Here is a 13,118-nt window from a genome sequence, read left to right as displayed (position 1 = left end):
GCTGATAGCTCATTTAGAATCAGCAGAACTTCAAAACAAAACAAAAAAGTAGTAAAGAAAGAAAAATACAGAACTTTGCAGTTGCCAACAGCTAAGAATGATTTTGTATGAATGAGACAAAGTGGGTGAGGTAATATCTTTTATTGGACCAATTTCTGTTGGTGAGAGACACAAGCCTTTGAGCTTCACAGAGCTCCTTCTCAGGCTGAATGAGGCTTTGAGCAGATTACAGTGAATGATCATTTACATTACACAGATTTTAGGCTTTATGAATCCATCTTCTGACTGAAGAGAATGGGATTGTGATGTTCTGCAACTACAACAGCATAAAACCTTTTGTGAGGACTAGAAATCAGTCTTTTTCTCATTCCAATCATACCTTGTTACATTTCATAAGAAAATGGTGAGGAGAGAATGGTTGGTGGTATTAGCAAACAGAAATTTGGATTGATATTTCCCACTCATATAATATCATAGGGTTCCATTCTGCAGCTACTCCATACATCACAGGCCCACAAGTGAGAAAAGAGAAAATAGAAAATGGGGCACTTTCACAAGCATGCATTTTTGATAGCTGTATTACTCACAAGTTATGAGACCACAAATGACTTACGCAGGTCAACTTAAACCAGTGTTAATAAAACCTTTATTAGCCTTCTCCCTCCCATACATACACTCCATGTGCCACATGTTACAGAAGAACTAGATTAGGAATATTCAGGAGCATCTTAAACACCTATTGGTACTTTCTCCAGGCTCCTTTAGTCACCCAGTTATATGCCCAATGGAGGCAGACTTTTGGCATGGCCTTCAATGACAGCAGGTTTATACCTTGATTTACCAGGAGTCCTACGATACAGGGCTCAGGAGGGAGAAGAAAGTTATGGCTTCAAAAACAAAAACCCCCACCCTCTAAATATTACCTAAAGTACTTTTTCCCATATACAAAAAAATGTCAGACTATAAAATCAGTTATCTTGACTCCTTGCAGGGCTAGCATCAAGTGCTATGCATCCTACTGAGACTATACCCTTTCCAGAGGAATAAAACTCCTATAATTCAGTCTCCTGGGCCATGAGATATTAGACTGTAACTGATGATGGACTGAATATTGCCCATTGGAAATATTGATCAGGCAGGCTGATTTTTAAAAGACGGTAACAGTTTAAAAATGCTCCTCCAAGTTTAAAATGTTAAAATAAATCCACAGGAGACGGATTAGTAGACAGAGCACAGGAAAAGTTTTCAAAGCTATAAAGTCTGTATCACCTAGCTCTGCAACTTATCATGCAGATATTCTCCATACAGTATATATGGTGTATATGATCTATATAATAATATGTATTTTAATAAACAGCTAATGTAATAACCTATTGCAACAAAAGAATAATTTTATTTAGGGTGAAAGTAACTCATCTGCTTCTCTCAGATATAGTCAATAAGAATCCCACAGACGCATCCAAGGACAGAATTTGAAGTCTGATGGGGAAAATAGGCTGAAAACCACCTGAGTAAATATCACTGGACTTATTGTTCCTTTACATATAGGATAATCAGCTGAGTATGAGAAAAGAAAATCTGTTTGATACAAGCTCTAAATACAGCCTTCCCTTTACACTCAAAATGCTTTACTTTAAATGGCAAAATTAAATGTTTCACAAACATCACACAGTGCATATATGAAATACTGAAATGTTAAAAGAAAATTATTCCTTTTGCCCATGACTATATTTCATTAAATAAGACAGCTTTGAGGGATAGCAGAACTCTTGTATTTTTTTAAACTAGTATTTATTGGATTGATCAATATTCTCAAGACTACAGGGTAATTTTCAGGGGGATGTGTATGCACTGCAGGTGTAAAAAGAAGCCTAAAAACTATATATACAATACTTACTATTTTCAACAAATGGCACTTTATAGCAAGAAATCTATAAGTCTAATTAAGAGAGCAGAAAGAATTGGTGACACTAAGAATGCAGTCATCTATTTGCATAAGAATGGAGCTCAGAAAAGCTAAACTGCCCGTATTGGTTAGAGAGCATATAATTGAATGGAGAATGGGTATGCCAGCACAGCAACTCATTACAGTTTATAATCTTGATTACAGTTTAAGTACCTACATGGGGAACAGATATTTAATAATGGGCTCTTCAATCTAGCAGAGAAAAGTATGAAATGATCCAATGGCTAGAAGTTGAATCTAGACAAATTCAGACTGGAAATAAGGCATAACTTTTAAACTAATTTACCACTGGAACAATTTATCAAGTGTTGTGGTAGATTCTCTCCATCACTGACATTTCTGAAATCAAAATTGGATGTTTTCCTAAAAGATATACTCGAGGAATTATTTTTGGGAAGAAGTTCTATGGCCTGTGTTATACAGAAGGTCAGACTAGATGATCACAATGGTCCCTTCTCGCTTTGGAATATATAAATCTACTAATGGAAAGGGAGCCTAAAGTAAATATTGTGTACACATCAAAATACTGAGGAATAAAACTAACCCTATATCACTTTGAAAACATTTTCTTCATATGGTTAGGAAGAAATGAGAAGTATTTCCCCCCTCATAACAAAGCAGAGTTAGCCACTAAAAAAATGTTAAGAGGAATGTATAAGAGAGTCAAATCATCCCCTCTGCAGCATGGGTGCATTGTGTGGGATAAGGATACCCATATCCCTGTAGCGTTCTTGCAAAATCAGCAAGTACCTCCTAGGAGGCACTGAGGGCCATATTATTAAAAATCTCAGGTCCCCAAAAATGCAGATAGGAGCCTAAATACCTTTAAAAATCTGGCCCTCAGATACTAAAAGTGAAGGAGGCTAGGCAGAACCTTGACAGTGAGACAGAGCAGCCAGAATGAGGCCTCTTATGGAAGGGGAAGCTTGACTGAAACAACACAGAGGATAGATTTAGGAATGGGGCATGGCCATACTCCTTCCCCTGCATACACAATGGGTTGCAGCAGGAGGACTATTCTGAACAGTGTACGGCGAGTGTGGTCCTTCCCACATGTATCTCAAAGAAATATGCATGCTCCTACCCTCCACAAGGCTATAAGCCCCTAGACAAGGCATGCACCTCTTCCTACCCCAAAAGCAGGTATGGTTTTAATAATCTGAGCAGAGTCCACAGAGTTTACTAAACCAGAGTATTTGAATTTTAAACACATGGTGAGAAAATGATATTTTAATATGTACCATTTCCTTAGTATTAGCAAAACTCAGCTTTCACTTTTCACAATTTTTTAATAGATGCAGACGGTGTGGCATGAATGTAAGGAAAAATGAATTGTTAAGACACTATTTAGGCAAATAAATTGATTTATGCCTGTTAATAAGCAAAAGGCAGTGAACAGCAGTGTATGAAAAACTTTTCCCTTCTTCTTCTTCAGAACATGATACATGCAGTAGAGCCAGTTTTAAAGGCACACTGCACAGTTAAACACAACTGTGAACACCAAAATTCTCCAATCCTTCCACAGATGGCAACAGGAAATGTATTTCTACACTATAGCTGGGAGTGAGCCTCCGAGACCAGGTAGACAGACTTGAGCTAGCATGCTAAGAACAACAGAGTGGATGTCGTAGCTCTGGCAGAGGCTCGGGCTAGCAACCCAAGCTTGGCCCCAAGGGACTGGATGGGCTAGAGAGCCCAAGTTGCTGCCTGAGCAGCAATAACCATGCTGCTATTTTTAGCACACCAGCAAAAGCCTTACTAGCATCAGTCTGTCTGCCTGCACTGGGAAGCTTGCTCCCAGCTGCAGTGTTGACATATCCATATTGTGTTCAGGTACCACAGACACAGTGCAAGAATGTTCATCCATCTATCTCTAACCACTTTAGAAAGATGGATAAACACTGTTAATCCTATTTTACAGATGGGGAAAATGTGGCAGAGGAACATTAAGTGACTTGCCCAAAGTCATGTAAATCACTGGCATAGCTGGTGTTATATGGTCAGCAGGCTGTTTAAGAAGAGAAGAGGTCAGCCCTGGCTGTCACCAGTCTAGTCTAATTTCCTCCCTGGTCATAGGACTGGGACTCCACAGAACATGTGACTGAAACACAGGAATAGATTTCCTTTAATAGATGGCTCTTTAATCTAGCAGAAAAAGCCATAACAAGGTCCAATGGCTGGAAATTGAAGCTAGACAAATTTAGTTTAGAAATATTTTTTAAGTGAGAGTAATTAACCCTTGGAAGAACTTACTTTGGTGGATTCTCTGACATTTGAAGTCATTATTTAAAGACTCATTTTAGAGAAAGATATGCTAGAAGTTAAACAGAAGTTATGGCTTTGGTGCAAAAAGTACTTAACGAGGTTCTATGGCCTGTGCTGTGGCCACGATACAGAATATGTCAGAGTAGATAATCATAACGTTCCTTTTTGTCCTTAAAATCTGTGAAGTTCTGCCAAGGGCCAGCTGCACAGTCATGGGCTAGGATAATGGCAGAGTCAGAGAGGGAGCAGCAATGGAACCCTGCAAGGAGCTCAGCTGAAGAGGCCTGAGAATTGGCTAGGAAGTTGTGTTGAAAGAAGACAGGCAAAAAGTGAAGTAGAACAATAACTTCACAGGTTTGGAGCCCAGATTGGAAAGGGAGGTCTCAGGCTCCCCCGTACCTCAATCACCACAACTTGATGATCACCTGTTCTGTTCATTCCCTCTGGAGCACCTGGTTTTGGCCACTGTCGGAAGACAGGATACTGGGCTAGATGGATAAGACCAGGTAAGCACTGGAATAAATTGCCTACGGAGGTTGGGGAATCTCCATCATTGGAGATTTATAAGAGCAGGTTAGATAAACACCTGTCAGGAATGGTCTAGGTAATATATAGTCCTGCCATGAGGCCAGGGGACTGGACTAGATGAACTCTGAAGGTCCCTTCCAGTACTATGATTCTATGGACCTTTGGTCTGACCTAGTATGGCCATTCTTATGTACAGGGAGCAAACTGACTTTCGTGCCAGAAGAAAAGGACTATTGAGAGAGAGCTGGAAAAGGATTACTGAGGCCAGAAGGGGGCTAGCACACTTCATTGTTTACTGGAGCTTTTGGTTTGCCCCAGAAGACTTTGGTTGGAGGGCCAATGCTCCCAACTCACCCTACAAACATGGGGAAGACCCCAATCTGCTAAAGGGAAACTGAGGCCACATTTATACTAGCATGGGTACTGTGGCAGTTATGATGCGGCAGTTTTGCCGCTGTAGCATTGTAGCGTAGATACTTGCTATATTGACAGAGGAGGGGTTTCCATTGATAATAGGTGATGATAGGTAATCCACCTCTCCGAGATGCAAGAATTCTTCTGTCAACTTAGATCAGCCTAACCCCCACAGAAGATGCAGCTAACTACTTTGCACAGAGTGTGAAATTTTTCACAGCCCTGAGCAATGTAGCTATGTCGATCTAATTTTTAAGTGTAGACGTGGCCTGAGGCATAGCAGCACTGGATGTCAGGAAGTAGGCTGTATGTCACAGTGGATATTAAAACTTAAGTTTCCTGACTCCCAGTCTGGTGCCCTATCCACTGGACCATACTGCCTCCATATGCATAGTATATGTTCAGTTATTTATTACTTGTTACTGGTGGAACTCCACCATGTGCTAGGTACTGTACAAACACAAGAGAACATGGGTCATATCCCAAAGAACCTACACTCTTTTAAAAAAAAAAAAAAAAGGTATATATAAAGGAATTATATACATCCCCCAAAACAAGACACTGAGGAAAGAACAATTATTCTATTTTGGTTACCTTATTAATTGTGCAACGCTGTTATGTAAAAATTGTTGTTAAATACAATATAACAAACCCCATTGTAGAATCAGCATTCCATAACATACAAGTCAGGTAATGTAGCTGAGTGCAATGTTACATAAATACTATGAAAAAGCTCAAGATTCAGTTAATAGGACAGATTTATCACTTAATTACCAGTGGTAACAAGAATCACAATGGCAAAAGTTATGAAAACCATGTAGCAGTGAAAATCTCTCTAAATATTTGGAGATCGCTCAATGTAAGGAAGCAACATGCAGATTATACTGTATAACCTGAATATCCCAGCTCAAACACTGGATTTTTCCAAGAACTGTAACCTGACTAACTATAACTTGAATGTACAACTCTAGTCAGAGTATCTTTTTCCCTGCAGTAGCAGGCCCAAGGGCATGAACTGGATGACTTAAATGGGCTCACCACCATCTTACATGAACAGGCGAGTTCCACATCTGTGTCTTGATGAGGTAATACAAAAGGAGCCTCAACCATTGACCCATGATTTTTAGATGTAACTGCTGTGGACAACTTACTTTTTAAAAGATTGACTTTTTTTGGTGCTTAAAAAGGCCTTCAAACACTCATTTTTTATGACATTTATAAATGCATACTAAAACTCTTATCATAGTTTAGCTGAAGAGGTTGCTTCTTACAGCTTCATCCACGCTGAATCATATCAAATACCTAATTTTTTAAATCCGTTTATCTAATCAATTGACATCCACAGATCTGATTCAGGCTGTTTCCAATCTTCTCCCATTAACACCTTCAGGTTAAGTGGTTTGAAAAATTCCAAACGATGGCTGTAAATAAAATGGGGAAGGGGAAAATTACTCAGGGTATGAGATTTGTTTCTTTACACTCAGAAGTTAAGAATAAAAATGGTTGCATATCTGTAAAAATAATTTAATATTTATTTTCCTGAGTTCTTGGACAGTGACATAACCAGTGTTCTCTTTATTTTCCATACTCTGTTTTGTGAGAACTAGATCTAATAAATTAGGAATATTGTAGAGCTATGTAAGAAGACTTCAACAAATCTTGCATTGAAAATATGGGTCCAAATCCATAGCTACAGCCAAGCAGCACACAGCACATATTGGGTGTAAAGTTAGCTTGCATTAAGCTCACCTTTAAATTCCTGCACTCTTTGGGCTGCTGTGCACTGGGCCAGTTTCCAAACTTAAGTTAAAGCTCCCTGATGGCTAATCTAATGGACACTGGCTGCTAATGGAGGCTGAAACTGCACTTGGTAAATCAGTCTGGTAAAAAGGGAGACGCACTTCACCCCTTGCCTCCAGCCACATCTTCCATGTTAGCAGTAGAGAGGGAATCTGATGTAGGACCCTGACTATTGGAGGATCACCGCTGTCCCTGGAATGACCCTCTCCTTGCCTGTTATGCTGGCTCTATGTCCAGAATCCACCAGTGATGTTACTTAAAGCTCAAGATCTAGCCCAAAGACGGTACTTAACCAAGTTTCTCCCTCCTTCCCCCTCCCCAAATAGGCAACAATGAAAATGATGGAAACACTGCTTATTTCCATTACTTTATTAATTATTATTATTATTAATTTACTTTTAGAGCCATGGTGGGGTAGGAGAAATGATTGGAGAGGGTTAGTAAACATGAATAAGGCATTTGGGAGGAAAAGGAAAAGAGGAAGAGGACATCAAAGGCAGAAAAAAGCACAGAGGGAAGGAAAATTAGGCTGGTATAAAAGGGATGGGTACATAGGGATTGAAATCTCCCTTTCCCATTTACACAAGAATGAAATTAAAGCTATGCATAAAATCCTGATTAAAACCCTGTAAAAAGCCTTCCTTGGTGCATCCCTTTGGGCTACTCTACTGGAGCATTAGAATACTAGATGTCTTCTTTCCATTACATATGCTGTAGTCATAAGTACCAGCTAGTAAATCATGTAATACAGCTCACACTATGCTAGTATCACATAACTGTTAAAGGGAAGGATTTTTCCCCCCTCTTTTCAAATAACCTTTGATCTTTCTTCACTTGATTTAACCCTGACGAGTCAAAAACCAATAGTAAAGACGAATTACAAAGCAAAACTGAAATTGGAATAAATCTATTTATATGCTGAATGCTCCCCCATACAAAGGTTTGGGGAGAATTCACACAAATATTGTTAGATATTCCATAAATTCTTTCCTTCCCCCACAAAATCCTTCTGGCACTCCCTTGTTTGCTGCAAAAGATAAGGCATTCTTTTTAAACACCACAAATACCAGAAGCCTTATTGCACAGAAGTAGCAATTAGTATTATAACCCAGTTCATCGTTGTCTGACTTCACTTCATGGTCAGGGCAATAAATAGGCCCAAAATGGAATCTGGGTGAGGTCATGCTTGTCTCTTTTTCTGTTGATGATGTCTGTTTTTTTAATATTACAATCTCTTTCAACTGATTTAGTCAGTCCCCCTTTACTGCAATCAGTTCCAAAACGAGAAACTGGGCCAGGGCTGTCATGAAAAGTAAAGAAGAAACAAAGCAGGTCCACTGGAGATGCATATAGTAAGATTATTACTGGTTGGCATTTCAAAGGGTGCTCTAGGCAGGAAAATGTGGGACAATCAAATTATTGATCTTGTTGAGAACTGTGATGAAATAGATGCCACTGGTGTTGAAAGTATAATTTGCTATGCACTTAAGGGATAGCAGTAAAAATCAACCTCTAATTACAGCTATTTGCCACAGAACTCTTTACACACAGGAGTGCTTGCGGAACTGGTGCTTAGCAGCATAATTAAAGCACTAGGATGGTAGTCTTAATTTTATAACTAAATTAACTCCATTTTACAAAAATTTCTCCAATACTCCTATTATATATTGTGATGCAGATGAGGTAATTTTCTACTTACAAATCAGGTTTCTGTCCTTTCTGTATTTCATGCTGAGGCACAGGGTAAAGTGCTTCATAAGTTCTCTTTGCTTCTGACCCATGAATTGCAAATGCATTAAACTTGTCAGTGCATGGTGGAAAATATCTCCAAGGAAGATGAGCTCTGCCTTCCCATTTGGTCTCTGTTCTGGACACTTCATATGTTAAAGCAAGTTCTTGCTATGTTAGAGCAATAAAAAAGCAAAAGAAAGGCAGTTGTTTCCTATTTGCTTGAAAGATAAAGATCAACTAGATACTAAGAAAGGATGTTAATTTTCCACACTTTTATGGAAAGCGTTTTATCACTTACTTTCCATACTCTTCTTCTGCCAGAAAGCAACAGCAATAAATGTTGTCCATGGCTGACCATATTAAAATAGAGCAACAACGTTATTCAGCTGAAGTAAACTATTAGTATATTCCTATATTCACATATATGTATGACTTCCCATTACATCTCAGGGCTGAAGTAGCTACCACAACTGTTCTATTCCCTACCACACCTCCACAATTGTGTGTGTCTGAGTGAACATTAGAAATGCTAATATAATGGCATTGAAAATGTAAGGTGACACATTTTAAAAATAGAAAAGCACCGTACTTACGGACAGAGTTCAACTTCCAAGTACCGCTTAGTTGTCTCACTCAAGAAAAATGCTTCAACAACTGAAAACAAACAAAAAAAAAAACCCCATACACGCCATCAATATAATATGGTAATTATTTATTCTGTTCCGCCTCTGAACTTCTCACTAAATATCTTTTTATGCAGAAACGTAACCTACAATGTTCTAGAATTCCACTTATTGTACCTATGCCATCAGCAGTTTGTAAGCTATTCTGAGCAATATGCCACAATCATCATTTAGAACGGCAATGCTTAGCTGATTAAAAAAAAAAAAAAAGGTCACCAGAAGGAGCTTTATTAAGAAAAAGCAGCAATAAAGAGGTTATTTTGATTTTGCTTTGTTCTATCTAACTACTGGGTCTCAAGCTGGAGTCAAGGGGAAAAAGATAGTTCTGCTAACTGATGTTAACGGTCAATGGGACAAAAGTAGCAACAGCTCAGAAGCACTTCACTTGTGATGCCTGCTGTGAGTGAAATTGGTTAGGACTTAGTGATTGTAGTCAATTGCACTCACAGTGGACATCATAAGTAAAGCACCTAAGTGCAGGAACCTGGCACTTTGAATTTCCAATCTACTGGCTTGAACATAAAATAAAAGACAAGAAAGAAAAAACCCACAGGTGTACACATGCACGCACACAAAGATTAAGCTGCACGCAGAGGCCTATCATTAAGACCAGCTGAAGCAGGAATCCTGGGAGGAGGATACAAACAGCCAAGGAATAAAATGTTTGGACTGTAAAAGCCATTAGCTTTTCTGGAGGATGACTGACTCTGGAGATAGAAGTAGTGTTCTAAGGCAGCAGGCATACTTGGAAGCAAGCTGCCCTTGTTGTATCACCCTTCAGGAGAAGTTGATGGGAAAGTGTATGATAAGGGAGAGTCTCATGGCCTGAATACCGCACCACTTTCAAATTAGCAAAGAACGTTAAATATGAATCTTGAGGTCATTTATTGCAATGTCAGAACAAAGTATAGTGCACTCTCACCACGATGTACTTTTTCAGAACAAGAAATAGAAGTTATTGATTTCGGCTATAGAAAGGAATAAATACAATTTACTATCTGGTTATTAAATTATTTTGGTTGTATTCTGCATTAATCTTGACTTTTTAAATGTAATGAATTTTGTGGGTGATGGGTGTTAACTTTTTGGTAGATCACTAGTATTACTGCTTTGATAATCACAACAGAAGATAGAGCATGGCTGTAAACATAACAGACTGACCCATTCACAAGAGCACAACTGAAAAAGGAAAAAAAAAAAGAATGACATACAGAGAAGAAGAAACAACAGCACTGTTGTAAAAACAAATTTTGGGATAGGCATAATTTTGCACCGAAGATTACATGAACTAATAAAATTTCCCTGTTTTCACATAATGTGTGTAGGGTCAATTTTGTTGGGCAGTAGCCTCCTGCAAAATTTATTATCTCTCAAATAGATTCCCATCAGAAGAAGTTCAATAACTGCTGAAAAGAGTTATCAAAATTTGCCAGTTACTGGTTTACAGTTTAAACTATTACTGGTTTAAATTGAGTTGTCTGTTTCTTTAAGGAAGAGTACAATCTTCATTCATTAGGATTAACACAATTGCCACTTTATCTGTACATTTCTAAATATACACCCCCCTCCTCCCATCTTTAGGATGCGACATTACTTGTCATTCGAGATCTCATGACTATCCCTCTATACTACACCCCATCCCTCTACACTTTTTAATAACAAAAATCAAATATTTTTTAACTAAACAAATCGCATTTCTACACTTTTAACAGGAACAGTGGCGTTAATTCCACTGTGTTGGAAAAAATCTTATTTAGGTATTTACACTCTGTTTGCCTCATATATTCATATGTTTCAATTAGATAACATATTGATCACTTCCTTTCCCAAACTAATGTAATTTGTTGTATGTTCTATTAAACAACTACCCACGACTCTTTGTTCCAAGGTTGACTGTATTTCTATAATGAGAGAATTGATTTATATAGATACGGACAATGTAAAGTTTGTAAGTTCCTTCTGGAACTTTCTGAATGCAAGGTGTCATCATAAATAAGTAGTCATTAGTAGTAGTGAAGTGTCTTCTTGAACACTCAACATATTAAGGAAAAAAAGAATGTTAACTTTACAGTCTTACCAGACTTTGTCGTCTTTAAGGGAACTGTATTGTGATTAAAGAATCAGAATTTGTAACAAATAGATTTAATGTATCTGTCAGTTCAAGCTATATTGGCCTGGTGAAATAACTTGTCACAGGATTTAAAACAAAAACTAGATACGTCAACTGCACAGGAACACTAACATCTACACTGGTACACAAATTAAGTAAACTGCTCAAGGTATTACACAAGATTTTTGTTCGCAATAAAACATTTCCACTTACCCTCATAGTCCCACAGTCCATTGAAAGGCTTTCCTGGCTCTACAAGTGGTGCTGGAGGATCATTAAAGAAGAGAGCACTTACTTCCATCAGCAATCCTGCACTGCCGGACTTCAGCCTGACAGTTGCTGGCTCATGACTCACTGGTAAACTGTCCCATGTGTGTTCAATTTTAAATTCCATCTAACTATTTTATAAACGAACTGGAAATGGAAGTATGTCAACAATTCCAAGATTAGCTGAAAAGATTGTCCTGTTGGTATTGTCTAAAGGAAGAAGAAAAAAAAAATATAAAATTTTATGCAATGCTATTTTGTTATCTTAAGCATGAAACTCCAAGCAAGTTAGCACATGGGATAATTGATCTCTTTGTACCTGATCTTTCAGTTCTTACTGATGAGGAAAATGCAAATGAATGTCAGTGGGACTTCTCCCAGGAATAAGGGCTGCAGGATGATGCCCTTTAAATGGAAGGACTAGCTTAAAGAAAATTGAGCAAAATTAAAATGAAAGACTGCACAGAGGCCATAAAATGGATTAATATTCTTGTCACAGCTTAATACGGTTAATTGAAAATTCTGCTTTTCACATACAAGGACTGATAAAATAAGCTTGGTCATAGTACCTTAAAAACAGAGGTCAGATTCAGTCTTCACATACAAATGCAACTCTGCTAAAGTCAAAGAAGTTGCACTAGTTTGCTGCAAAAAAGAATTTAGCCAAATGAGTTTTATAATAAAAGCAAATGCTGCACACTTTTTAAAAATTTAGACAAAGCAGCTGAGCTCAAATATTAAGATGGTCACAATATGCATTTAATTAAAAACTTATTCCTGGGCTATACACATATAGTCCTGGATCCCTAAAATTCATCCTTTTCTGAAGGAAAAGAGCAAGGAGATCTTGTTTTTTCAAAACAGGACCTCAGTGTTATTCAATGAAATTCACCCTGTAGGACAGGAACATATGATGTAATCCTGATCCCACATTCAAAACATAAACAAAAAGACTGTGTGTGCGGAGGGTCCAATTGAAGGATTTGGAAACGTGGGGCTAAGATATGTTTTTCTACCTCTCATCACACACCTAGTCCGTGGCTGCTTCTGGTACTGTAGTCTATAGGAGTGTCCCTGGCCAACTATGTTCCCATTTGCAGGGATTGTAGGCAAAAGATCTGTATAGATAATGTCCTGCCCCTCTGACCCATCACAATCATCCCCCACAATGTCATAGTGGATTGTCACAAAGCCTGGTTCTCAGTGCTCAGGTGGTTGCAAAATACTCTGCGTGACCTCTGGGCCCCATCTTCAGGCCATGAAGTAATCGGGTGGTTCCACATAGGCGTTTCTGTACAATACCTTAACATGAGAATTTTTTTTAAATAAATGTCAGAAAATTTGAAAAACATCT

General features: G+C 38.2%; 1 protein-coding gene across 2 annotated transcripts in view; it reads right to left on the bottom strand.

The window, feature by feature from the left end:
• The window catches only part of C4H4orf33 (chromosome 4 C4orf33 homolog), a 30,350-nt gene that overhangs the window by 9,400 nt on the left and 7,832 nt on the right, over positions 1-13,118 (bottom strand). The window contains exons 3-9 of one of the 2 annotated variants that reach the window (XM_078852479.1): positions 12,334-12,409; positions 12,084-12,188; positions 11,711-11,974; positions 9,298-9,358; positions 9,003-9,054; positions 8,673-8,872; positions 6,476-6,594 (exon numbers count right to left, since the gene is read on the bottom strand). In XM_078852479.1, the coding sequence (XP_078708605.1) occupies positions 6,498-6,594; positions 8,673-8,872; positions 9,003-9,054; positions 9,298-9,358; positions 11,711-11,891 (591 nt within the window). In that variant the 5' untranslated portion in view covers positions 11,892-11,974; positions 12,084-12,188; positions 12,334-12,409 and the 3' untranslated portion in view covers positions 6,476-6,497. Of the gene's footprint in view, positions 1-126; positions 6,595-8,672; positions 8,873-9,002; positions 9,055-9,297; positions 9,359-11,710; positions 11,975-12,083; positions 12,189-12,333; positions 12,410-13,118 lie in introns of those variants that run through there. The other variant, XM_073341119.2, reaches the window with a different exon arrangement.

The sequence above is a fragment of the Lepidochelys kempii genome, chromosome 4 (assembly GCF_965140285.1).
Source record: "Lepidochelys kempii isolate rLepKem1 chromosome 4, rLepKem1.hap1, whole genome shotgun sequence".
In the NCBI taxonomy this organism is placed as follows: domain Eukaryota; kingdom Metazoa; phylum Chordata; order Testudines; family Cheloniidae; genus Lepidochelys; species Lepidochelys kempii.
The sequence above is the reverse complement of the archived record's forward strand: the minus strand, read 5'-3'. Positions and strand labels throughout refer to the sequence as shown.